Source organism: Anguilla anguilla, chromosome 2 (assembly GCF_013347855.1).
Source record: "Anguilla anguilla isolate fAngAng1 chromosome 2, fAngAng1.pri, whole genome shotgun sequence".
Lineage (NCBI taxonomy): Eukaryota > Metazoa > Chordata > Actinopteri > Anguilliformes > Anguillidae > Anguilla > Anguilla anguilla.
The window spans coordinates 75486726-75514511 of record NC_049202.1 but is presented as its reverse complement, the minus strand read 5'-3'; the positions used below and the strand labels follow the sequence as shown (position 1 = coordinate 75514511).

General features: G+C 48.5%; 2 protein-coding genes across 2 annotated transcripts; both read left to right on the top strand.

Annotated features, from left to right (window-relative positions):
* Window positions 1-136: 136 nt before the first annotated feature.
* LOC118221474 (tripartite motif-containing protein 16-like) lies at window positions 137-16913 on the top strand. Its single transcript, XM_035406591.1, has 6 exons — window positions 137-1330; window positions 6777-6872; window positions 9509-9742; window positions 11852-12023; window positions 15319-15414; window positions 15962-16913. The coding sequence occupies exons 1-6, from the start codon at window positions 428-430 to the stop codon at window positions 16582-16584; spliced, it is 2124 nt and encodes a 707-aa protein (XP_035262482.1). The 5' UTR covers window positions 137-427; the 3' UTR covers window positions 16585-16913.
* Window positions 16914-17914: 1001 nt separating this feature from the next.
* Window positions 17915-27785, top strand: LOC118221476 (Golgi apparatus membrane protein TVP23 homolog B-like). Its single transcript, XM_035406597.1, has 7 exons — window positions 17915-18134; window positions 18731-18807; window positions 19817-19961; window positions 21872-21961; window positions 22584-22709; window positions 25520-25648; window positions 27210-27785. Exons 1-7 carry the CDS (start codon window positions 18123-18125, stop codon window positions 27234-27236), a joined length of 606 nt encoding a protein of 201 aa, XP_035262488.1. The 5' UTR covers window positions 17915-18122; the 3' UTR covers window positions 27237-27785.
* Window position 27786: the final 1 nt, after the last annotated feature.

Genomic DNA, 27786 nt, shown 5'->3' with positions numbered 1-27786 from the left:
AAAAAACAGATATTCCTCCCCCTCTTTGTGCTAGCCCCGCCCTTCCCTGGCCACATATGGAGTTTCACTGACAGGGGGAGGGAGAGGGAGGGAGGGGTGGAGGTAGAGAGAGAGCGAGAGAGAGAGAGAGGGAGGCGTTAAGAAGAAGAGAAACTCTAACGACTCGCATACTTTAGGTGGGGTTTGAGAGCAGAGGACCCAGGTCTGCCAGGCAGCTGAAGGGAGAGAGGAAGAGAGAGAGATAGAGAGGGAGACAGAGAGGGAGGAATAAAGAGAGAGATATAAAACAGCGATAGAAAAAAAGAAAGAGAAAGAAACTGAAAGAGTGAGCACCAGAGAGATAGAGAAAAAGGCAGGGAGAAAAACAGAAAGAGAGGGAGGGACAGAAACGGAGGGAGAAAGAGACAGAAAGAAAGAGAGGAGAAGTATGTCGGGTGTGCATGTGCAGACGCCAGCGCCTCAGGGGGGGCAGAAGGGGGAGAAGAAGATTCAGCTGAATGGGGGTTCAGCTGTGCCCCTTATCAGCACTGTGGGGGAGGGGGAGGGGAGGGTCCAGCAGGACCCCAAAAGCGCTGATGAGAGCAAGATACAGGAGGACCTGCTGGAGCCAGAGGACCCCGGAAAACCTCAAAGCCCCCAGGACCCCAAAAAACCTCAGAGGCTCCAGGACCCCGGAAAACCTCAAAGACCCCAGGAACCAGAGGAGCTAGGGGGCTCCCAGGACCCCAAAAAACCTCAAAGACCCCAGGAATCAGAGGAGCTAGGGGGCTCCCAGGACCCCAAAAAACCTCAAAGACCCCAGGAACCAGAGGAGCTAGGGGGCTCCCAGGACCCCAAAAAACCTCAAAGACCCCAAGAACCAGAGGAGCTAGGGGGCTCCCAGGACCCCAAAAAACCTCAAAGACCCCAGGAACCAGAGGAGCTAGGGGGCTCCCAGGACCCCAAAAAGCTACAGGGTCCCCAGGGCCCTGAAAAACTAGAGGGCTCCCAGGAGGCCCCTGAGGAGCCTGCGCAGGACGTCCTGGGGCCAGACGACGTGGTGTGCGACTCGTGCATCGAGAACCCGCGGCGTGCGCTGAAGTCCTGCCTCACCTGCCTGGTGTCGTACTGCCAGGCTCACCTGCGCCCCCACCTAGAGAACCCCAAGTTCCAGAGCCACCGGCTGGTGGAGCCGCTGCGCGACATCGAGCGCCGGACCTGCGAGGCTCACCGGCGCCCCCTGGAGTTCTACTGCCGCGCAGACGCCTGCTGCGTCTGCTCCGACTGCGCAGCCGAGGAGCACCGTGGACACCAAACTGCGCCTGTTAGGGACGCCCGCAGAGAGATAGAGGTACCCACACTCAAACTATACACTCATACACTATACACTCATACTACACACTACACACTATACACACACTGTCACACTCATACTACATACACTGTACACGCTATGCATACTATACACTGTACACTCACACACTATACACTTATACTATACACTATACACACACACTATACACACTATACACACACAGTCACACACATGCACAGATATCAAACATATGTCAACTGTGTGTGTGTGTGTGTGTGTGTGTATCTGTGTGTGTGTGCATGTATGTGCATATGAGTGTGTGTTTGTATATATACATATATCTTTCTTTTTTTGTAAAACTCAAATGTGATTTTGGAAGTGTTCTGGTGTCAGGGTTAGTCCCATAGCAGTAGCCCATTGCTTCATTTTAGGCCAAATCCCTTGACCATACCAATCATCTGGCATTGGCTGCCATCACCACCAAACTTTACAAAACACTTTACCGTGAGTTTAGACTGCTGGGTAATCCTACACATGGTTTGCTCCATGTTTAAATGGCTAGAACATTCTCTGTGAATTTTAGTTTGCGTCTAGACTGCGGAGCTAGATCAGATATTCCATGCATGGCAATCAGTGGTCAGAGGGCCTGCATGTGATTTAAATTTTAACTGTAATTGTTGCCATGGTGAGTTGACATCAGCATTGTGGTGCGATGCCCTTTGCTCTTGTCTCTGGGAGGAGAGGATATGACATCGCTAAGATTCTCATTGTTGCTCAGATTCCACGCTTCCAAAACAGGATGCTGCTTCTGCTGAAAGCACAGAACCTCTTCGGCACAAAGGTCACCATGTCGGGCAGCTCTCTGGGGAATGGGACCAGGTCTGGGTTAGGGAACAGAACCAGGTCTGGGTTGGGGAACAGGACCAGGTCTGGGTTAGGGAACAGGACCAGGTCTGGGTTAGGGAACAGGACCAGGTCTTGGTTAGGGAACGGGACCAGGTCTGAGTTAGGGAACAGAAACAGGTCTGGGTTAGGGAACAGGATCAGGTCTGGATTGGGGAACAGGACCAGGTCTGGGTTAGGGAACAGGACCAGGTCTGGGTTAGGGAACTGGACCAGGTCTGGGTTAGGGAACAGGACCAGGTCTGGATTGGGGAACAGGACCAGGTCTGGGTTAGGGAACAGGATCAGGTCTGGGTTACATAATGAGGAGAACAGGCCATTCAGCCCATCTAGTACATAAGAACATAAAAATACATAATGAGAAGAACAGGCCATTCAGCCCATCTAGAACATAAGAACATAAGAGTACATAATGAGGAGAACAGGCCATTCAGCCCATCTGGAACGTAAGAACATAAGAGTACATAATGAGGAGAACAGGCCTTTAGACTGGCCATTTAACTCTATTTAAGAGTGTCAAGCCTGGACTTGAACACCCCAAGGGTCTCTACTTCTAGTACATGACCTGGGAAACTGTTCCACACACTGACAGCATTCCGGTACCTTACAGCATTCCGACCCCTTACAGCATTCCGGTCCCTTACAGCATTCCGACCCCTTACAACATTCTGACCCCTTACAGCATTCCGACCCCTTGCAGCATTCTGGCCCCATACAGCATCCAACCAATCAAATGCAGCGCCATCAGCATAGTGCTAATGAAGAGATTTTAGAATTCATTCCTTGGAGATTCTGAACAAACAAACAGGAATAGATCCAGTCATGTGACCTGCAGATATTGGCAGGTGGGGGTAGGGTGGGGGAGAGGGGGTGGGTGGACAGGGGGTTCCTGTGGTTCCAGTTTTTTGGGAGGAGGAGGCAGGGTTGCAGGCTCACCTGTCCTTGTCAGAGATGCCTGTGTAAAAATCTCTCTGACCTCTGACCCCAGCCCTGAGTGTGTGATCTTTCTGATGATTAAATGCCAGAGATTATGGCCCATTCAGTGAGAGGCCAGGGTGGGGCTGCATACAGAGCAGTGGCCAGAGTACCCCCTCCCCCTCACCTCCCCCTCCCCCCCTCACCGCCTCCCTCCCTCCTCAGCCTACCCCCACACTTTGATCTCACCTGGATTTCACAATTTCACACCAGTACCACAGCCACTGCGGTGGAGTGGCTGGACTGGTCAGGAACCGCACCAGGCACTGTTGTGCAATGTGAGGGCTCGGGTTCGAAAGGGGCTGGGGGGGGGAACGGCTGGTACGTTTCCAGCAGACTGAAAGCAGGATGGGAGAGTGTCGCTGATCCTGAGACTCCAGACGGTGTTGAGCCTGTGTTTGGACTCAGGGCGGGGCAGACAAAGCCTGCTCACTCCGGATAGGTGGTTTCAGTACTCTCAGCTGTTCCCAGAATGCACCGGGGCAGACAGCCGGCTCTCAGCACCTTTTCTTCGCCATCAATCATTTGGGCCACCGGCTTCACAGTTTTTATTTAGATTCCACCTCTCACTGCCCCCTGTGATAATTACCCATAATACCTCAAGGCTACAACACCCCCATCCCCACCCATCCCCATTCTGATCCTCATCCCCCACCCCCCCACACCCACCCCCACCCCACACCCCCTTCCCCCACCCCAATCCGTACCCCCCACCCCCACGCCCACCCCCTCCCCCAGCTTGTGCACGAATTCCCCAGGTCACTATGCAACAGGAAATACTTCTCATCAGCATGACAATGGCAGCAGGTATAGAGTCTCCTGAAAGCACAGGAAGGGTCACATGACTTCAGTTTCACTTCCCTGATAATTCCATCACATAGCACCGCTGAAAAATCTCTACTGTGCTATTCGCTGGCAGCTTCTCTTTGATCCTCAGGCCTGGGCCCAGAAACACAGCACCGTGCAAAATCTTAAAATAAAAAAAATTCAATATTAAAACTTTTACATAAATACAATTCCACCTGCTATGAGAGAAGCACAGAACTCACACAGCTGTTATGTGCTTTAGAGAAGGTACTGGCTCTTCTGTACAGATAATTTAACTCACACAGCTGTTATGTGCTTTAGAGAAGGTACTGGCTCTTCTGTACAGATAATTTAACTCACACAGCTGTTATGTGCTTTAGTAGGGAGGCACTGGCTCTTCCTGTTCAGATAATTTAACACAAAGAAACCTGTTTCCCAAGGCTCGCAACTTTTCTTCAGTTCCCTAATATCACTTCACAGATGCAAACCAGTGGAACTGGTTGGCTGATTGTGCTGCCTCACTCCTGCGGTCACTCTAAGCATCTCTCTGCGTGTGTGGTCTCTCTGAGTGTACAGTCTCTCTGCGTGTACAGTCTCTCTGCGTGTGAGGTCTCTCTGAGTGTACAGTCTCTCTGAGTGTGAGGTCTCTCTGCGTGTGTGGTCTCTCTGAGTGTACAGTCTCTCTGCGTGTGAGGTCTCTCTGCGTGTGTGGTCTCTCTGAGTGTACAGTCTCTCTGTGTGTACAGTCTCTCTGAGTGTACAGTCTCTCTGCGTGTACAGTCTCTCTGAGTGTACAGTCTCTTTGAGTGTACAGTCTCTCTGCGTGTACAGTCTCTCTGAGTGTACAGTCTCTCTGCGTGTACAGTCTCTCTGCGTGTGTGGTCTCTCTGAGTGTACAGTCTCTCTGCATGTGAGGTCTCTCTGAGTGTACAGTCTCTCTGCGTGTGTGGTCTCTCTGAGTGTACAGTCTCTCTGCGTGTGAGGTCTCTCTGAGTGTACAGTCTCTCTGTGTGTGGTCTCTCTGAGCATGCGGTGATTGGGGCACAGTCATGGCAGTGATGGTGTGGGGCCTGGGCTCGATTCAAACCTGCAACCCCTGAGTTACCGAAGCCTTTGTACCACACTGTCCATGGGAAACATTTTTAAGCATAGCTCTCTGTGTGGTATTTATATGACTGTAAAATTGGGCTGTGAGGCTGTTTTGGGCAGGGGTGAGGTCCCTTTTTTAGGGGGGGGGGGGGGGGGGTTGAATCAGGTGAACTCCGCTGTCTGACGCAGGTATGGTAACCTGAGAAGACCCCGGGCCCCCCCCCCCAGCTCTGCTGGGACAGGAGAGCAGACAGCAGGCTATGCTGCATTCCTCAGAGACTTCACTAAGAGAGCAGCCTCTGACCTGTGTGTGTGTTTGTGTGTGTGTGATTGTGTGTGGGTGTGTGTGTGAGACGGGGGGGCCGGTGGGGGCAGGGGGGTCTTGCAGATTACCATACGTAGTGCCTCCCCGTTGCCGTGGCATCAGACGCGCGATTCGCAGTTAGCCATGACTGAAAGGGGCGTGGCTGTGCACAGGTGTCCTGGGGCAGGGGTAGGTACTCCACCCCTCTCTCTGAGCATTGCCCACACAGGTCTGGGGAACAAGGAATTCTGCCCCCCCTATACTATAATAATATAATAATACACACACATATATATATATATATATATACGCACACACGTCCACACGCAAACACACATGAAACATCAGTATTCACATAACACACAGTTACACACACACCAGTATCCCACCTAACTCACTGTTACACACGCACACACCAGTACTGCATTTAACTCACTGTTACACACGCACACACCAGTACTGCATGTAACTCACTGTTACACACACACACACCAGTACTGCATGTAACTTACTGTTACACACACACACACCAGTACTGCATTTAACTCACTGTTACACACGCACACACCAGTACTGCATGTAACTCACTGTTACACACGCACATCAGTACTGTGCCTAACTCACTGTTACACACACACACACCAGTACTGCATGTAACTCACTGTTACATAAGGGATATCCTGCTCTGCTGACTGTGTAAAATGGTTCCCTCTCTCACCCTCATTTCTGGTTGTCTTATTCCTTGCTGCTCTCGCTGTGTGGTTTCCCGGTCTGCTAGAAGAGATCAGAGAATGTAAAGAATCTGCTGGAAAGTTATGCACAGTTCTTTAACTTCATAGGGGAAATGGCCCCTGTTAATGAATAAGCTACATCACAGACCCTGCAGCCAATACTGGGGAACAAGTAACATTTATGACTTTTCAGAGTGCACTGGGCAGCAGCCAAGCATGTGTTCCTATTTAAAAACAGATGGTTCTCTTTTTGGTTACTACCTTTGTTATTATTCCTCAGCATATTTTCAGTATAAGTGTACAGCCATGTTAGCATGTGCCTATGTACAACCTTAGCTGTGTTAGCATGTGCCACTGTACAGCCTTAGCTGTGTTAGCATGTGCCAGGGTACAACATTAGCTGTGTTAGCGTGTGCCAGTGTACACATTAGTTGTGTTAGCATGTGCCAGTGTACAGCATTAGTTGTGTTAGCATGTGCTAGTGTACTGTATTAGCTGTGTTAGTGTGTGCTACTATACAGCATTAGCTGTGTTAGCATGTGCCACTATACAGCTGTGTTAGCGTGTGCCATTGTACAGCTGTGTTAGCGTGTGCCATTGTACAGCTGTGTTAATGTCCGCCAGTGTACAGCTGTGATAGTGAGTCCCTTTTCTCTCTTTTTCTCATGTTCAGAAGGAGCTGAGTAACAAGCAGAGGGAGATGCTGAAGACCATGACAGCGGCAGAGAACGCCATCAACAAGCTTCAGACCAACACGGTGTCCATCGCGGTGAGTCACCGCTTTCCTCCCGCCATCTTTACCGAGGGCGCTCTGCCAGGCCTTGACGGCCATTAATGGCGCCTGCGTATCGCCATGACATCGCCAAACGGTATCGCCATGACATCGCCAAACGGTATCGCCATGACATCGCCTAATGGTATCGCCATGACATCGCCAAACGGTATCGCCATGACATCGCCAAACGGTATCGCCATGACATCGCCAAACGGCATGAAAAAGCACAATACCATAACATAACACAATAAAACAACTTCAAATAAAAAAAATAAAACACCAGTTAGGGAGACAACAAATAGAGAGCACTAAAATTACATAAAAGCGGAGAAAAAAAACGTCAAAATACAGGTCAGATATTTTAAAAGGTAGTTTGTTAAAAATGGGTCTTGGGAAAGAGATTTAAAATAAGCCAATGACTGAGCATCTCTACTCTAATACTGAGGAGGAGGCTGTTCCAGAGTCTCAGGGCTTTTTACAACAAAGGCGTGATCATCTTTAGCTCTTAACCTAGACTCTGGGACAGCTGAAAAGCCCTTATCTGAAGATCTAAGAGGTCTCTGTGTCTCACACGAAGCTAACAGTTCTACAGTATAACTCTCTGCCAGACGGTATAAGGTCTTGTAAGTGATGAGTAAAATTTAAAAATTGATTCTAAAATTTACTGCCAACCAACGGAAGGCAGGCAGTGCTGTCGCAGAGTCTAGGTTAAGTAGTGTGTGGTTTATCCTGAGTCAAAGTCTAGCTGCAGAATTTAAAACAGCATGGAGTCTAGCCTAGTCGAGCAATGGATCGCTGGCTCAGGCGTGTAAACACTGCATTACTGGAGCCCAGGCATGAAGAAGTCAAAGCATGTGTAAATTTTTTGGTGTCCTCTAAAGATAAAGCTGGTCTAGCTTTCTCAGATGATAACAACATGACAGCACTAGTTTTTCTGTGTGACGATGTGACCCAGATTATGGCTGTGGTTTAATGCTATGTGGTCTGAACAGAATCTCATTTGGAACAGAAATATGGAACAGACATTCTTTCCAGAACGAGGGTTGTTTTTCCCTCCTTCTGCAAACAAAGTCCTGTGTGATTGTGATCTCTCTTTCCTTCTCTCTCTCTCTCTCTCTCTCTCTCGCTCTCTCTCTCAATTCAATTCAATTAAATTATTATTTGTTGCCATGACTGTATATAAACAATATTACCAAAGCAACAATTAAACAATTAACAATGACACGACTAACAATACAAATAAGAGAAATGGTGCCACATTTTGGAGTTGTCCCTCATTTAGTGACAGGAGGCCACATATTTTGTAGCCAGCGCCACACATTCAGATTTCTCCCCCAGTACATAGAGGAGTTTTTCTAGATTACTGTAATGTGAGAATTTAGCGGAAATGGTTTAAATTTTTGAATAGAAGTTTCTCTCTCTCTCTCTCTGTCTCTACCCCCCTCCCTCTCTATCTGACACACTTACACACAAAAGCGCACGTTATTGTTATGTTTCCGTGGTGAGCCAGAATGTGGCCTGGGTTTGTCCTGTGGGAGTGTTTCCAGTGTGAGTGTCCCTGTCAGGTGTGTCTCAGGTGTCCCTGTCAGGTGTGTCTCAGGTGTGGGTGTGGCCCGCGCCTCTGTAATTCCCTGCTTAAGGGCGGCCTGTGTCACAGGTGCACCAACGCGCAGGTGTCACATCACACCTGTTCACTGAAACCTGTCTGCGTCTCCCACAAGCTGCATGACTGCGCACCTGGGCATTAATAATTACCTCTCACTGAATGATCAGCTCGCAGGCTAATCGCGCAAAGTGCCACTCACCACACTGCACAGAACACTCTGTGCTCACGCTCCACATGAGCCAAAATACTGTGTGTCACATAAGCATTTAAGGTATGTTCCCTGGATATACGTAACAAAAATGTATTTCACATTTGCACCATCTCTGCGCTGGTGGAAACAGTGCAGCTGGTGGGTCGATGAGTCACGCAGGAGTCCCTGCAGAGCCTCTTTAGTCATGCTACGCTGCGTCACGCTCTGGCCGTGTCGGGTGACTGTAGGGTGCAGTGGCACCCTTGTCCTCGTAGACGCAGCGTCGGCAGTAAGGGAGGAACCTCCGGCTGCTTGCTGAGCACTCCGCTGGGCAGGCCGCTGCTGTGCTCGTCAGGGAGCAGCGCAAACTCGTCCAACAGGGAGAAATGTGCCTGTTCAGCAGGATTTAGCTGCCACCACCCTGAAACTGAACAGCTGAAGCTAACCAGGGCTGGGCTTGGTTAGCACTGAAGCTAAGCAGGGCTGGGCTGGGTTAGCACTGAAGCTTAAGTAGGGCTGGGCTTGGTTAGTACTTGAATCAGATACCTCTTGAGAAAGCGAAGTTGCAGTTGGAAAGGCTGTTTGTGGGTCAATCTTACGAATAAACTCATGCCTCCCCCTCTCTCTGTCTCTCTACCCACCTCCCTCCCTCCCTCTCTCTCTCCCCCCTCCCTCCCTCTCTTTCTACCCCCCCTCCCTCCCCCTCTCTCTGTCTCTCTACCCCTTCTCTCTCTCTCTCTCTCTCTCCCTCCCTCCTTCTCTCTCTCTCTCTCTCCCCCCCCCCCCCTGTCTCTCTACCCCTTCTCTCTCTCACTCCCCCCCCCCCCCCTGCAGAACTCGGTCACAGAGGTGCGGGAGGTGATCGAGCAGCAGTTCTCTGAGCTGCAGCTGGTGGTGGAGCAGGCCCGGAGGGAGGTGGAGGAGGTGCTGGAGGCGGAGGAGAAGCAGGCGGTTCGGCAGGCCGAGGGGATCCAGGCACACCTGGAGCAGAAGTGCGGTGAGCTGAAGAAGACACAGCTTCAGGTGGAGCGGCTCTCCAGGACCAAGCACGACATCGACTTCCTGACGGTAGGGCCCAGCGAGAGCCAGGGGAAAGCGGGGTACGCGCGTGGTGCACCCCATCCGGCACCACCCTGGTACTCCAGGGAATCATGCTTTCCACGCCAACCACCTTTTTCAACTGTCCACCAGTCCAGCAGTACAGCAGTCCAGAAACATGCCCCTTTTTTCTGGGAGGGTTTGGAGTTTGACAGGAAGCCACAAAGCCTGCTGGTGTGAGAGTGGGGCTTTTACCCAGAAGGTTGTGGGTTCGGTTCCTGGGTGGGACACAGCTGTGGTTCCCTGACAGTGCTGTATATGCCTAAGCACATACACTGGCCGATGGAAGACTTCAAAGGGATGTGAGACACAGGCTTCTTAACAACTGTTATTATCATTGAAAGACACACTGGTAGGACCTTATGATGATGAGAACTGCTGCTGTAGAAAGACTGTGCAGGAAGACTGTGCTGCTGTTCTGCAGAGAGACTGTGCATGAAGACTGTGCTGCTGCTCCTGCAGAGAGACTGTGCTGCTGCAGGGAGCCTGTGAAGAGAGACTATGCAGGTAGACTGTGCGGCTGCTTCTGCAGAGAGACTGCGCAGAGAGACTGCGCTGCTGCAGGGAGACTGTGCTGCTGCTTCTGCAGAGCAACTGTGCAGAGAGACTGTGCTGCTGGTTCTGCAGAGAGACTGTGCAGAGAGACTGTGCTGCTGCAGGGAGCCTGTGAAGAGAGACTATGCAGGTAGACTGTGTGGCTGCTTCTGCAGAGTAACTGTGCAGAGAGACTGTGCTGCTGGTTCTGCAGAGAGACTGTGCAGAGAGACTGTGCTGCTGGTTCTGCAGAGAGAATGTGCAGAGAGACTGTGCTGCTGCAGAGAGACTGCGCAGAGAGACTATGCTGCTGCTTCTGCAGAGAGACTGTGCAGGGAGACTGTGCTGCTGCTTCTGCAGAGAGACTGTGTAGGGAGACTGTGCTGCTGCTTCTGCAGAGAGACTGTGCTTCTGGTTCTGCAGAGAGACCATGCTGCTGCAGGCAGACAGTGTAGTGACTGTGCTAGTGCAGCTCCAGTTAGACTGTGAGCGGAGAGTCTGTAGAGGAACTGTGAAAGCTGAAAGCTGCTGCTTTTCAGTGGTATCAGGTCTCAGGTCTCCACTGTGCAAACGAGCAGCTTCTAAAAAGCTTCCAAAGTCCACGTTTGAAACACGATAAACAGTTTGTTTTATCGGGCATTTGATTGTAGAAACTGCTGTTTGTTTGGTTTGAAACTGCCTGCTCCTCAGCATAGCCATGTACATGCAGGTCTTCTGCCCAGCTGAACTCTCTCAAAATAGTTCCTGACAGTTCGCATGTGAATCCTGGTCTATATTTGACATTTACAAGAATTAGGTTTTTGAAAATTTCTGTATGAATGAACGGTGGTCTCTTTGTGCAGAAATAAAAGTTAAAATAATTTTATATTTGAAGTTCTGCTCACACTTTGTGGCAGTGCACTGGACAAATGATTAATTTAAAACAGCATATTTAAAATAAAGTCAGAATGAAAGCTTGTGCTGCTTGGCTAGATGCCACGAAGGAGAAGCAACAGCATGTGCAAGTTTAGTGGTGCCAAATCTACCTGAGGAAATGCACCCCTCCGCCTGTCTGAACCGAGCAGTGGCCTAGAGAGAAAACTACCCACAATGCAGTGTGTGGCCCCAGGACCAAAATGAGGAGGCAGACAAAGATTCAAACTAGGACCCATAAATACATTCCCCAAAATAAATTTTTTTGTATATACTGTATTTCAAAATATATGTTATTTTATGCTTTCTTAAAAAAACTGGTTCACAGAAATATATTCTTCGTGTTTATTGGTAATATTATGATCACAGTCATTTATCATGTACTTTTCCTGTGTGAAATTTTCCTGATATAGATCTGTAATACAGGAAACCATGTTTTGGTAGACGTGCTTATGAGTTGCAATGCAGTGCGTGTTGTGTAAAGGCTTTAAAATTTAGCTGTTTTATAGAAGGGGGAGCAGTCAGGGGCAGGGGTTCCCCAAGTTTAATCTCAACCCCCCCCCCCCACCCCCCCCCACCCCCCTAGTAGTTGCGTGGTGTTGTGACACTGGCTTCCCCTGCTGGTGGTTGCAGGAGTACTCGGAGTGGCAGAAGGAGAAGGTGGACGTGTCTCTGCCTGGGGTGTACATCGGCCTGATGGACCGGCTCACCTTCTTCAGCCAGGTGGTGACCGAGTCCACTGCTCAGCTGCGTCACCAGCTGCTCGCCACCTACAGGAACAAGCTGAAGGATACCAGCAAGAACGGTCAGTCTGGATATCATTACATTATCTCACCTGAACACCTGCAGGCTGGATATATTACATTACATTTATTTGGCAGACGCTTTTATCCAAAGCGACGTACAAAAAGTGCATTTCATGGTCATAGACAACTGCTAAACACAGGTGATATCATTACATAATCTCACCTGTAGTCTGGATATCACTCTGTCTGGATATCACACTGTTACATTATCTCACCTGCAGTCTGGATATCACACTGTTACATTATCTCCCCTGTAGTCTGGATATCACACTGTTACATTATCTCACATGTAGTCTGGATATCACACTGTTACATTATCTCCCCTGTAGTCTGGATATCACACTGTTACATTTTCTCACCTGTAGTCTGGATATCACACTGTTGCATTATCTCACCTGTAGTCTGGATATCACACTGTTGCATTATCTCACCTGTAGTCTGGATATCACACTGTTGCATTATCTCACCTGTAGTCTGGATATCACACTGTTGCATTATCTCACCTGTAGCCTGGATATCACACTGTTACATAATCTCACATGTAGTCTGGATATCACACTGTTGCATTATCTCACATGTAGTCTGGATATCACACTGTTACATTATTTCTCCTGTAGTCTGGATATCACATATGCAAAAGTGTGTTTACCTTTTCTCGTTGCGGCTTCAAATGTTCATTTAGTGACACTCTGCGACAAGGGGAGGGCGCAGCTTCAGATTCTCCATTTCTGATTGGAAAACACAGAGGTGACAATGATTGCAGTGCCAAACACAGAAAGCAACTATGGTTCGGTAAAACTGCATGAACTTCAACCACATACCTGTGACCAGGACAGATGGACTTCCATGATTTCAAAGTCACTTTAGTTTATTATTATTTAGCGCTGCAAAAAAAGAAAAGAAGAAAGGGGGCTTGTCACAGCACATGGTTTAACCGGTGGCATACAGAGTGTAAGCCAAGACAGGTGTAGTTATTGCCACACTGCCAAGACCGGTACTTTGAAATTGCAATTTAAAAATAAAGTAAAAGTAAAAAAATAAAAAAAATGTGCATCAGCAGAGCTTCATCATTGACGTTATTAAATGAATACAAGCACATCATATTCACATAATGCTCAATAACACCAGGTACAGCCAGTTCTCCTCAGCTGCCTGTAGGCAAGTAATAGAATAATTTTTATTTGCAATGCAAAACTGTGCATGTTTTGCCAACATTATGTAAAACTGTGGATAAATGTACTCTTTGTTCTCTACATTGACACTTGGAGAATATTGATGGCAAAGATCACACACATATGCAGTTTACTGGGGTTGGACAGCTGTAATGGCTTCTATTCAAACAAATGCATGCAGTTACAATGTGCAGTTACCTAAGCTGATTTGTGACATTCACACTGCAGCTGGACATGCTGTATGCACATGTGAAGCAGTGTTTACTCGTAACAGGGATATGCACTGTCACAACTGATGTGTTGTCACAAACACTCTGAGGAAGTTACAAAGTATTTAATAGTCATGGCATTTACTGGAGGTAGGGTATTAAATGTGGCAAAAAAAATTAGAAACTAAACTAAAATTAGAGCTAAAATGTGACTATGATTCTGTCAACTAAAATAAATATGATTTGTGTCCTGACTAAAATGAATGAAGAAGGCATGACTAAAATATGACTAAAGCTAACAATTTAGTCCAAAGACTAAGACCATGACTAAATGAAAAACTGGTGGCAACAACAACACTGGCTGTTCACCTCCTCGCCCAGGTGCCTGATAGGGTCCTCTGCAGGTGTCCTGTTGGCCCTTTGATCCAGGTGCCTGATAAGGTCCTCTGCAGGTGTCCTGTTGGCCCTTTGATCCAGGTGCCTGATAGGGTCCTCTGCAGGTGTCCTGTTGGCCCTTTGATCAGTGTTCAGGGTGTGAATCTGCAGAGCTGGGCGTTAGCCCCAGCCACTCAGGGTCCCTCGCTCACAGGGAAGCTTAGGGAAGTTTTTGGGGAGCAGGCCTGTGGTGCGAGGGCTGGCCCTTACTGGCCCTTACCCCTGCAGGCTGGCTACGTGTCATACCTGTGAGCAAGGAGCTTACCCAGAATTCCTGTCATAATAACTCTGCTGTCAATGTCACTGCTTCAGATGGATAATTATGGGTACATAAGAACATGAGAACAATAGATCATATTTTTGAAAAATGGTTCCAGATTGGTTTTCTTCGTGAAGCTGGTCAACACAAAATAAGTTTAAGTCCTTGACATCAGGTCTGATTCCACACAGGGGTGAAAAAATATTTGAAAAATATTAAAAATATGTTTTTAAAAATGGCAGAAGATTAAACATCTTATTATTATTATCGATCTAATGGTCTTATAATAGGTAATAAAACAGATCTATATTCTCCAGCTGACATCAAAGCTCCTGCAAGAGAGCTTGTGACCTCTCAGAGAACTTGTGATTGGCTGCCCCTACTGGTTTGACTGGCTGTCGTTGTTCACAAATTAGACGGTCCAGTCGAACAAACTGCACTTTGTTTGCTTCTGCAAATACCATGGCAGAGCGATGATACACACCCACATTCTGTGTCTGTGCGCATCTGTGTACATAGCCAGTGGCTATGTCTAACACACGCACGCTAGTCCAGTTTCTGCTGCTGTGCTGATGTGTGTGTATCCTAGCACACTGTCTAATGTGGCACCTCACCCTCCTTCTCCATGGTTTCGGAGGAATATCCTGTTTTTAAAGAGCTCAAGAGCAGACGTGTGGCTTGTGTGTCTGTTTTCCAGTGCAGTGGCCCATGAGATAAGCACAAATGTGTGGCTTGTGTATCTGTTTTCCAGTGTAGAGTTGTAAGCGCAGAGCTCAGGAATGCTCTGCTAGTGTCGGCACGCAGGTCCGCTGTCCGGGAGGCAGGGCTGAGCTCTCGGGCGCTGGGCTGACGTGTCCTCACCTGTCCCCGCGGAGTGGGAGGCACGCCGAGCGCGAGGAATTCAGCCAAAAACACCTGGCTGTCGTCATGGCGAACAAACAACGGGGAGCGCTCCCAGCTCGGCCAATCGGCAGGAAGCAGAGCTGACTCATCCTGCTTCCCGGGTCATGAGCATTGTTGGGTTTCTTTTTCTTTTTTTTCTAACCCAAAAGCGTGTAATTCACCGTGACAACAGAACTATTTCAGCTGACTGACGAAAAGACTTTGGCTCACCGCGAGACGATTCCCAGCCGACCGAACACAGGGGAATAACGGGGAGGGGCGTTGTGTTTGGGCCTGAAGCCTGCTGATCTAACCTCTGCCCTCCTCTGGCCTGCAGAAAAACTGGGGATTAAAACGACCGTGCACGCCATCGTGTCAGCAAAGCATAAGGCCTCCCAGCCGGACCCGCAGTCCCGAGAGGACTTCATGAAGTGTGAGTGTGTGTCTTTCAGAGAGGCAGCGATGCCTAACCCTAACCATAACCAGAACCCCGCAGTCTCACCAGCGGCACTTACGCAGTGTCCTGCACAAGCAATTCACACACTACACCACCTCCATAAGGATGCCATCAACAGTTACAAGCGTAAAAGAAATGTTGATTTATGGCAAAGGGACTGAAATAAATGTACAGAGGCATCTGAATTTCTCATCATTTATAACAGAGGCTGTTACCCGGTCTCTTTAAAATTATTTAATGAGAAATTCCAAAACTAGCTTTGACAGGTAGTTTGTCTGAGAAGTGGCCTGAGATGACTATTCCGTTTTGAGCACTACACAAACGTTAAACAAAGGCAATACTCAGCACAGGCTAAAGCGCTACACATATTTAAAGAGATTCATTAATATTCATATATTATGCATGTTAAATAAAGCAGTAATTGAACACTAAAGAAAGCTGCGTGTGCTTATTAAAGCACTATATGCACGTTCAATAAAGCACTATACGTTTGCTAAATTAAGTTTGATTGTCCGATCGGCAGACTGCACCCCTCTGAGTTTCGACGCAGACACCGTGCACAAGTTCCTACGCCTGACGGAGGAGAACAGGAAGGTGACCAACACCACGCCGTGGCAGCACAGCTACCCGGACACGCCCGAGCGCTTCGAGCAGCATCGCCAGGTGCTGGCGGCAGAGAGCTTCTACCTGGGCCGGCACTACTTCGAGGTGGACGTGAGCGGGGACGGCACGCACCTGGGGGTCACCTACAAGAGCATCGACCGCAAGAGCGGGGAGAGCAACGGCTGCATCACGGGCAGCGGGTTCTCCTGGTGCCTGCAGTGGAACGGACGTGGCTTCTCCGCCTGGCACAGCGGTGTGGAGACCCCGCTGCCCGTGGGCGGGTTCACACGCGTCGGCGTGTACGTGGACTACGCCCGCGGCTCGCTGGCCTTCTACGGCGTGGCCGACGCCATGACCCTCATCCACCGCTACCAGGCCGAGTTCCTGGAGCCCCTGTACCCCGCATTCTGGCTCTCCAAGAAGGAGAATGTGGTCCTGCTGGTCAGTCCTGGAGCCCCCCTACCCCTGAAGAGCCCCTCTCCACCCTCAACGCCCCCCAGTGGATCCACAACCCCCCCAGCAGAAGAGCAGCAGAAGTCCTAACTGCATTTTCTGCAACGCTGCTTCATCCAGCAAACGTGTTGGCTAAGCTGACCTTGGTACCCATTGTTTACACTGGTTACATACAGTAGGCTGCTGTGTGAGACTGGACTGCACAAAGCAGTGGTCCGCTGTCCCTTTCAATAAGAGCAGCAGCTCAGACCGGACTCAGATACTGTGATATTTCTCTGTTGGAACGGCGATGCGTTCCTCTGTCTCTCTCTCTCTGTACAGTGGTGAGATGGATGGCTGTTACGTTGTATGTACTGTGGCTTTCTCCGTTGTGGCTTGATGTGAAATGTGTTTGGCAATTAAAGGCATGTTACTCTTCCCCCTGGCGCCTCCTCTCCTGTTTCTGGCTGGCTGGCGGTGCACCACGGATCAGCGCGGGGCACGCCCTGCGTGATTCTCAGGGTTAGGGAAATGACACGGCTGCCTGCTCCCTGCTCTCAGCAGCAAGCTGCGACTTGCAGCTGTACCTACGCCGGAGCCGATGTGCAGCTTCTTATCCCTGCCTGCATGAATGCATTCGCTGTCTGTTTTCTCTCCAAAATGAGGCACTGGGTTGGATCTCACCGTCCTCAGCCGTAATCCCTGCCTAAATAAGAAAATGTAAAAAAATTAATAATTTTCTTTTAGCATGGCTTAACAGCTCTAATAAATACAAGACTAATGCATAATTATGCACTGATTAAGACCTGAGTCTTAAAATGCTTAAAAGTTTAAAACAAGGTGAAAACATTAATAGAGTAGCATTCCTAAATTAAATAAATATTTTAAAGCAGAACAGAGACTAATGCATTTCATAGTCATTAGACCATCTTTGGAATTTGAGGGGGCTAAGGTGAGTTGATCAAATTATAAATTTGATTGTGGCAATTATGAATGAACAGCTGAAGTATCATTATTGGGATCGGATGTTTATTTTATGTGCAGTGGCAAGTTGTCTGCTGTATATGAGTATGCATTTTGCTTAGTGAAAAAATGGCTTTTGATTCTGGCCTTTTATTTAGCAACAATTATATTATTTACCCTCAATATTATTCTCACAATGCAGAACTTCTACCAAATATCTATATCATTACAAAATATAGAATGCAACTAGATGTAAAGGTAGGCTACTAGTGTCAGTGCAGATACATTTTTTCAAAAGTTAAATTGTTATTCATTATTAATCAGCGAATATAACACAGAATATTATGATTGTAAAGTCACGGAATCATCCTTGAACCAATTTGTCCATTTGACGAGTTGGGTCAGACCTTGAGCCACAACAATCATGGCCTCCCAGATGACGCGGTTTCTGTATCGCTACTGTCGCAGTGTCGCACTATTTATACGTTTCACGTAAATTGCAACGCAGCTAGCTGATTTACGTATTTCATTGTAAGTTCGTCACATGTGTGTATTAGAATGTGTTTTTATATACTTTTCTCTTGAGCGAGTTATTATAGCTGATAAATTACGTCTGTAGCTCGACGCTAGCTATACATGCTAACAAGTTACCAGGAAGTGATCACTGCCAGAGAGCGAATCCTAAAATGTTAAGGCAGGTGAGTTTGTATCATAGCTCGCACTAGCGCTAACTAGCTGGGCTGCCAGCCTGTCTGTTACAAACTTCGGTGGCTTATAACTCCCAAATGACACGAAGGGTGTGTTTTGTGAATAAAAATGTCGACTTTACCTTGTCGCACCCCTGCAGCTAAGTAGCAAGTGAGCTGGAACTAGTTGGGCTATAGCAAGCAGGCTTCACTGCTAACGCGAGCTAGCGCGCTAGTATGGAATGCTGGTGATAGCTAAATCCGCGAGCTAGCTACTGTAATGTTGATGAAACATCATGTTGGAACATCGTGAATTCTACCCAATACTATATTTAATAACTGACTGCATTTGAGCGTCTGGCCGTCTGGTCAACGTTGGCCTGCTAATCTGTGCTCTCTTTGAAACGCTTAGCACTAAGCTGCTGACGCTAACTGTCAGTGCTGGTGGAACTGGCTGTAGCCGTGGAAGCTATGGACGTACATGGCTTTGTCGCCGAATATGAGATGCGTATTGTTGCTTGGCGCAGAGGTTTATATCAGCAGTGCCAGTTTTTGCGGTTGTAAATCCTCACATGTTAATTTTGTGTGCTGATAAATGCCCGTGACAGGACTCCAACGAGGATGAGGTGTCGCTGTTTGACGCCGATGACGATGCAACTCGAAAACCGAGGAAATCGAAAATCAAGTGAGTTCATCCAGTGATCCCGGAGCGACACCTCTTTGAAAAGTACCTGCTTTTTAATTGTCAATTTTATGGTACGGATAAATCGAACAAAATGTCTGGTTTCACGCTTCAGGCGTGAATATTTTACGTGGGCCCACTGTAGCCGTATGCCCTCTTACAACGTGTTTCCTCAACAGAACGGCATTTCACATTTCTTAAAATTTTACAGTAATAAAAATCAGCCATGAAAATCATGTATTAACTCTGGAAACAATTAAAGAATGTGGAATATCGGAGTTGGCGATCTACAGGGATCACGGCTCAAATCAAATGTGCCTTATAACTAAAATAGTGATTTATTCTTGCTTCTGAACTAAAGCAGCAACTAAAGTTTACTATTTCTTATGTCATGAGTAAAGTGGTAGTAGTTCTACCGTACCCATGCTTATGTAATGAGTGAAGTATTAGTATCTAGAGTATACCATTATGTGATGAGTAAAGCAGTAGTAACTCAAGCGCTCCTGTCCATGTGTGATGAGTAAAGCAGTAGTAACTCAAACTGCGTACTCTTGCCTGTGTGATGAGTAAAGCAGTAGTAACTCAAGCACTCCTGTGCCTGTGTGATGAGTAAAGCAGTAGTAACTCAAGCACTCGTTTGCCTGGCTGTGTGATGAGTAAAGCAGGAGTAACTCAAGCGTATTCATGCCTGTGTGATGAGCAAAGCAGTAGTAACTCAAACTGTGTGATGAGTAAAGCAGTAGTAACTCAAGCGCTCCTGTGCCTGTGTGATGAGTAAAGCAGTAGTAACTCAAGTGCTCCTATGCCTGTGTAATGAGTAAAGCAGTAGTAACTCAAGCACTCCTGTGCCTGTGTGATGAGTAAAGCAGTAGTAACTCAAGCACTCCTGTGCCTGTGTGATGAGTAAAGCAGTAGTAACGCAAGCGCTCCTGTGCCTGCGTGATGAATAGAGCAGTAGTAACTCAAACTGTGTGATGAGTAAAGCAGTAGTAACTCAAACTGCTCTCTGCAGGCACCCGCTGGCCTGCTTTTTCCACCTGTTCTTCCGGGTCAGCGCCATCCTGGTGTATCTGCTGTGTGAGGTTCTGAGCAGCAGCTTCATCGCCTGCATGGTCACCATCATCCTCCTCCTCTCCTCTGACTTCTGGACCGTTAAGGTGGGCTGGACGTCCTATCAGAAACACCAACACCTGCGTGCGGTTTAAGATCAGAGGTCCATCATGCACATCCTTACACACACACACACACACCCTTCAGAGCTGGACAGTGCTGTGTGTCAGTTGAACTGGGTCAGTGCTGTGTGTCAGTGTTTGGGACAGTAGAGCTGGTCAGTGCTGTATATCAGTGTTTTGGGCAGTAGAGCTGGGTCAGTGCTGTGTGTCAGTGTTTGGGGCAGTAGAGCTGGTCAGTGCTGTGTGTCAGTGTTTGAGGCAGTAGAGCTGGGTCAGTGCTGTGTGTCAGTGTTTGAGGCAGTAGAGCTGGTCAGTGCTGTGTGTCAGTGTTTGGGACAGTAGAGCTGGTCAGTGCTGTATATCAGTGTTTTGGGCAGTAGAGCTGGGTCAGTGCTGTGTGTCAGTGTTTGGGGCAGTAGAGCTGGTCAGTGCTGTATATCAGTGTTTTGGGCAGTAGAGCTGGGTCAGTGCTGTGTGTCAGTGTTTGGGGCAGTAGAGCCGGTCAGTGCTGTGTGTCAGTGTTTGAGGCAGTAGAGCTGGTCAGTGCTGTGTGTCAGTGTTTGGAGCAGTAGAGCTGGTCAGTGCTGTGTGTCAGTGTTTTGGGCAGTAGAGCTGGTCAGTGCTGTGTGTCAGTGTTTTGGGCAGTAGAGCAGGTCAGTGCTGTGTGTCAGTGTTTTGGGCAGTAGAGCAGGTCAGTGCTGTGTGTCAGTGTTTGGGGCAGTAGAGCTGGGTCAGTGCTGTGTGTCAGTGCTTGGGGCAGTAGAGCTGGGTCAGTGCTGTGTGTCAGTGTTTGGGGCAGTAGAGCTGGTCAGTGCTGTGTGCCAGTGTTTGGAGCAGTAGAGCTGGTCAGTGCTGTGTGCCAGTGTTTGGGGCAGTAGAGCTGGTCAGTGCTGTGTGTCAGTGTTTGGGGCAGTAGAGCAGGGTCAGTGCTGTGTGTCAGTGTTTGGGGCAGTAGAGTCGGGTCCGTGCTGTGTGTCAGTGTTTGGGGCAGTAGAGCAGGGTCAGTGCTGTGTGTCAGTGTTTGGGGCAGTAGAGTCGGGTCCGTGCTGTGTGTCAGTGTTTGAGGCAGTAGAGTTGGTCAGTGCTATGTGTCAGTGTTTGAGGCAGTAGAATTGGTCAGTGCTGTGTGTCAGTGTTTGGGACATTAGAGCAGGTCAGTGTGTGGGGCAGTAGAGCTGGTCAGTGCTGTGTGTCAGTGTTTGGGACAGTAGAGCTGGTCAGTGCTGTATATCAGTGTTTTGGGCAGTAGAGCTGGGTCAGTGCTGTGTGTCAGTGTTTTGGGCAGTAGAGCAGGTCAGTGCTGTGTGTCAGTGTTTGGGGCAGTAGAGCTGGGTCAGTGCTGTGTGTCAGTGCTTGGGGCAGTAGAGCTGGGTCAGTGCTGTGTGTCAGTGTTTTGGGCAGTAGAGCTGGTCAGTGCTGTGTGTCAGTGTTTTGGGCAGTAGAGCAGGTCAGTGCTGTGTGCCAGTGTTTTGGGCAGTAGAGCAGGTCAGTGCTGTGTGTCAGTGTTTGGGGCAGTAGAGCTGGTCAGTGCTGTGTGTCAGTGTTTGGGGCAGTAGAGTCGGGTCAGTGCTGTGTGTCAGTGTTTGGGGCAGTAGAGCAGGGTCAGTGCTGTGTGTCAGTGTTTGGGGCAGTAGAGTCGGGTCCGTGCTGTGTGTCAGTGTTTGGGGCAGTAGAGCAGGGTCAGTGCTGTGTGTCAGTGTTTGGGGCAGTAGAGTCGGGTCCGTGCTGTGTGTCAGTGTTTGAGGCAGTAGAGTTGGTCAGTGCTATGTGTCAGTGTTTGAGGCAGTAGAATTGGTCAGTGCTGTGTGTCAGTGTTTGGGACATTAGAGCAGGTCAGTGTGTGGGGCAGTAGAGCTGGTCAGTGCTGTGTGTCAGTGTTTCCTTTGCTCCTACAGAACATTACTGGCCGGCTGATGGTGGGCTTGCGCTGGTGGAATCAGGTGGACGATGACGGCAAGAGCAAATGGATGTTCGAGTCCCGAAAGGTAGGCCCCGCCCCCATCTTCTGCAGCTTCTGTTGTGTTGATTTAGGATCTTGGGCTGCTCTGTGTTGATTAAGGGTCTTGAGCAGGTGTGCAGAGCTCTTCTGTTTCTCTCTGTCTCTCTCACACACACACACACACACACACACCTGTCACAGGTGCGTAGAGCTGTTCTTCTCTGTCACACACACACACACACACACACACCTGTCACAGGTGCGCAGAGCTGTTCCTCTCTGTCACACACACACACACACACACACACCTGTCACAGGTGCGCAGAGCTGTTCTGTTTCTCTATGTCTCACACACACACACACACACACCTGTCACAGGTGCGCAGAGCTGTTCTGTTTCTCTATGTCTCACACACACACACACACCTGTCACAGGTGCGCAGAGCTGTTCTGTTTCTCTATGTCTCACACACACACGCACACACACCTGTCACAGGTGCGCAGAGCTGTTCTGTTTCTCTATGTCTCACACACACACACACACACACACACAGACACACACACACACACCTGTCACAGGTGCGCACAGGTTCATTTCTGCTTAGAGATGCTGTGGTGGAATCACAGGACGGTGTAAAAAGTGGGGATTTCCTGTCTCTCTCCGGCAGGGCAGCGGGAAGAGCCCGCCCTCGGACGCAGAGTCTCGGGTCTTCTGGCTGGGCCTGGTGGTGTGCCCCGTCATCTGGGTCATCTTCGCCTTCAGCACCCTCTTCTCCTTCAAGATCAAGTGGCTGGTGAGTCAGAACGCTCGCCGCGGGCCCAATGCACTGTGTGCTGTGCCAGCAGTGTGGATAGGAGGTCGCGGGTCACAGGTCACAGGTCAAACCCAGCTTAGAAACACTGCGGTAAAGACAGTTTTCTGTTCCATATTCAGGTTCACTACTCAAATTCAGTCATGGATGACTTTGTTTTTTTTGGTAAGACCAAACATTTGGAAATTATAATCGCATTCTGAATGGCATGCTTTGTAAATTTATGACACGTGACATTTTTTATTCATTTCTGTTAACCTACGTTACAATTACAGTTATGCGCATTAAATTTCAAAGCCTCGCAATTTCATAATTCAGCAACCGAGTGATTTCAGACCGGTTGCATTTCGCTGCAGATGATTTGTGTTTTTTTCACGATTTTACTGCTTCTGCCCATCATCCTTACGCCGATGACTAAAAGAAACAATGGCGGAGGTTTTTCGCTCACTACGTATCAGCTCAACAACAGAGCTACGAAGGTGTCTGAAATGACTTGTCCTGGAAGGATAATATTTGTGGATTTTTTCACAACCTCTGATGTGACTGTATCATTATCAATTAAAGGTTAGTTGCACCGGTGCAGCTAAACCGGAGCTCTGAAATAGCCTATTAGCACTCAAACCAGCTGATGCTCGCCTCATGTAACTTTAGAATGGAATTATGGAGAGTTGTTTAAGTTTCATGCAGGTATTGTTGCCTGTATGCAGATACAGTAGCCATACAATAGGCTATGCTGAATTAATTCTAATCGAGTAGGATAGTTAAGTACACTGCAGGTTCCAGGGTTCTGTGGTGACAGAATGACCTCAATCGTCTAGAAGAAGAGGACCAAAAGTAAAAGCTTTCACAACCTTTGACTGATTACATTACATTACATTCATTTGGCAGACGCTTTTATCCAAAGCGACGTACAAGAAGTGCATTTTCATGATCGTACACAACTGCTGAACACGGGTTCAGTAAGGTACAATTACTTATTTTGTACAGCTATTTCTAGCCGAGAACAATGAACACTATCCTGGTCTAACATCTGCAAAGCCAAACTAGGCAGAAGATTAAGCTAGAGTATTAGGACAAATACAATTTACCAAGAAGTGCAGGGATGGGGCAACATGTAACAAGTGACAGGAAAAAAGGTTTTTTTTTTATTTTTTTATTTTTTATTATTTATTATATATATATACACACAGCATGGTGGTGGTTATTCTAGGTATAGTCTGAAGAGATGAGTCTTCAGGCCACGGCGGAAGATGGATAGTGAGGGGGAGGTTCGGAGAGGGACGGGGAGTTCGTTCCACCACTGGGGAGCTAGGGTGGAGAAGCTCTGTGATCCCTTTGGGCGGGTGGGAGGGGTTACAAGACGCCCTGCTGCTGCAGAGCGGAGTGGTCGAGCAGGCACATAGAATTGAGTCATGTCCTGCAAGTAGATGGGGGCTGTCCTGTTGGCGGCAGTGTAGGCAAGGGTCAGGGCTTTGAATCGGATCCTGGCAGCGACCGGTAGCCAGTGAAGTGATCGCAGCAGAGGAGTGACGTGGGAGAATTTGGGGAGGTTGTAGATGAGCCGGGCAGCGGCATTCTGAATCATCTGTAGTGGCTGTATGGCACAAGCTGGCAGGTTTGCAAGGAGAGAGTTGCAGTAATCAAGGCGAGAGGTCACCGTAGCCTGGACGAGCAGCTGGGTGGAGTGCGTCGTCAGGTATGGTCGAATCCTCCTGATGTTGTATAGGAGGAATCTGCAGGACCTTGATGTTGCCTTGATGTGCTCCTTGAGGTCCAGTTGGTCATCCAGGACTGATTTGTGAAACCTATAATTATTTTTACTTATTTTTAAAAATAAAGACTGTATTCATTGCCCCATTATGGGCCTGGAAGGAGATATTCAGAAGCCCTGCTACTCAAACTGTAGAATAACTTCAATCCAAGTGTACCTAGACTAGGATCCCATGTGTTAATATTCATTTACAAATTGTGTAACTCTTAACTGCGAAGAGATATAAACTGCTGTTCATTGTTCAATATAAAATACATTACATTTATTTGGCAGACGCTTTTATCCAAAGCGACGTACAAAAAATGCATTTCATGGTCATAGACAACTAAAATCGCTGGTACTCCTTAAATTTTGGTGGGTGCTTGTCACGCCCCTCCGCCTCAGATGGGGGCGCCGGCCGTTTGGAGGCCTGTGTTTGTCTTTTGTTTCAGGTAATTGACAGCACCTGTGGCGGTGCCCATTTTAAGAAGCCTGGAGTCAGCTTCTCAGGAGCTTTATTTTCCCCTCACCTTGGGACCACGGCCGTGTCTTGATGTCACCTTTTATATTTTACAGTTATTTTGTTATTTCGTATGGTGTTAGAAAAATAAAGCCCCTCCTGAGAAGCCGACTCCAGGCTTCTTTTAATGGGCACCACTACAGGTGCTCTCAATTACCTGAAACAAGAGTACACAGGCCTCCAAACGGCCGGCGCCCCCACCTGAGGAGGAGGGGCGTGACAGTGCTCCTAACTGCGTGAGTTTGGGAGCACCATCCCTACCAAGTAAAAAAAGTTAATTTGTTCACTGCCCAACACTAAGGGGAGCAGTCAGTGTGATTTTGAGCACTATCCTCCACACCACTAGGGAAAGCAGTCAGTGTGATTTTGAGCACTATCCTCCACACCACTAGGGGGAGCAGTAAGTGTAATTTTAAGCATTATCCTCCACACTACTAGGGGGAGCAGTAAGTGTTATTTGAAGCACTATTCTCCACACCACTAGAGGGAGCAGTAAGTGTGCATGTTGCTTGTTCCTTGCAGGCGGTGGTGATCATGGGGGTGGTGCTGCAGGGGGCTAATCTCTATGGTTACGTACGCTGCAAAGTGGGGGCCAGAACCAGCCTGCGGAACGTTGCCACCAGCTACCTCGGCCGACAGTTCTTTAAACAGGTGCGTGCGTGTGTGTGAGAGAGTGTGTGTGCGTGCGTGTGTATGTGAGAGAGTGTGTGTGCGTGCGTGTGTATGTGAGAGAGTGTGTGTGCGTGCGTGTGTATGTGAGAGAGTGCGTGTGCGTGCGTGTGTATGTGAGAGAGTGCGTGTGCGTGTGTGTGTGCGTGCGTGCGTGCGTGTGTATGTGAGAGAGCGTGCGTGCGTGCGTGCGTATGTGAGAGAGTGCGTGTGCGTGTGTGCGTGTGTATGTGAGAGAGTGCGTGTGTGCGTATGTGAGAGTGTGTGTGCGTGCGTATGTGAGTGTGTGTGTGCGTGCGTACGTATGTTAGAGAGTGTGTGTGCGTGCGTGCGTGTGCGTGTGTGTGTGCGTGCGTGCGTGTGTATGTATGCAAGAGTGTGTGCGTGCGTGCGTGTGTATGTGAGAGAGTGTGTGTGTGTGTGTGTGTGCGTGCGTATGTGAGTGTGTGTGCGTGCGTGCGTGCGTGTGTATGTGAGAGTGTGCGTGCGTGTGTATGTGAGAGGGTGTGTGTGTGTGCGTGCGTATGTGAGTGTGTGTGTGCGTGCGTGCGTGCGTGCGTGTGTATGTGAGAGAGTGTGTGTGCGTGCGTGCGTGTGTATGTGAGGGTGCGTGTGCGTGCGTGCGTGTGTGTGTATGCGAGAGGCTGCGTGTGCGTGCGTCCGTGCGTGCGTGCGTATGTGAGAGTGTGTGTGCGTGTGCGTGCATGCGTGTGTATGTGAGAGAGTGTGTGCGTGCGTGCGTATGTGAGAGTGTGTGTGCGTGCGTATGTGAGAGTGTATGTGTGTGTGTGTGCGCGTGCGTATGTGAGAGTGTGTGTGCTTGTGTGCGTGCGTATGTGAGTTTGTGTGCGCGTGCGTGTGTATGTGAGAGAGTGTGTGTGCGTGCGTATTTGAGAGAGTGTGTGCGTGCGTGCGTGCGTATGTGAGAGGGTGCGTGTGCGTGTGTGCGTATGTGAGAGAGTGTGCGTGCGTGCGTGTGTATGAGAGAGTGCGTGTGTGCGTGCGTGCGTATGAGAGTGTGTGCGTGTGCGTGCATGCGTGTGTATGTGAGAGTGTGTGTGCGTGTGTGTGTGCGTGCGTGCGTATGTGAGAGTGTGTGTGCGTGCGTGCGTGAGTATGTGAGAGTGTGTGCGTGCGTGCGTGTGTATGTGAGAGTGTGTGTGCGAGTGTGTGTGCGTGCGTGCGTATGTGAGAGTGTGTGTGCGTGCGTGCGTGAGTATGTGAGAGTGTGTGCGTGCGTGCGTGTGTATGTGAGAGAGTGCGTGTGCTCATGTACATGTGTGTCCTTTGGCTCAGTAGTGCTTAGCTGTCACATCGCAGGTGTTCTGTAGACAGGTGAAGGCAGATTGTGTTAGTCCATTACTGTGACGTAGATAAAGATCAGACCGCATTTAATGAGTAACTAATGCAGAAATCCAGGTAATTCCAAAGGCTTCGCAGACTTTGTTGTTGAAGGCAGGTGGCTGTGCTGTGTGCGCTGCTGGTGCAGAAGGCTTGTGTGGTGAATGTGCCGCTGAACTTGTTTTCTTCTCTTCTCCGACAGGCCATGGCTAAACCAGAAGAGTCCTAAGAAGACCTTTCAGGAGCTGCATTAATGTCTGCATTAATTCTAATGCTAAAAATTATACTCCCTTTCTTACAAAACTCATTTTGTAAAAGGAGAAACTCCTTTTTTCTGTAACCTTAATTACATGTATGAAAGATGACTGGACATGCGGTTATGGTTGGTTTGCCAGGATACAGTTTTGTTTTTGATTGTGTGATGTTATTTTAATGGGATTGGGAAGCCTGGGAGCTTCCGCAGTGATGAGGCCTGTGGAGGCGAGCAGCATCTAAGACGCAAGTACTTATGATTTAAAGAATGCTGAATTCTGGCCGGCCTAACTATTAGGGCCAGGACTCATGCAAACTCCACAGGTTTGCTATAATTCTGTATTTACACGTACACTCCTGGGTTTCCTGATTTTAGTTTTGATTTGAATTCATCTTATGTTAGCATATTTATGTTCTCCTATTTGAGTATATGGCAGAAATAGTTTTCAGATCACCACATAATTGATGTATTTGTACATTTCTGGTGGTGCATTGCAATAAAAAGAGCTTTGTACAGATTTATTTAT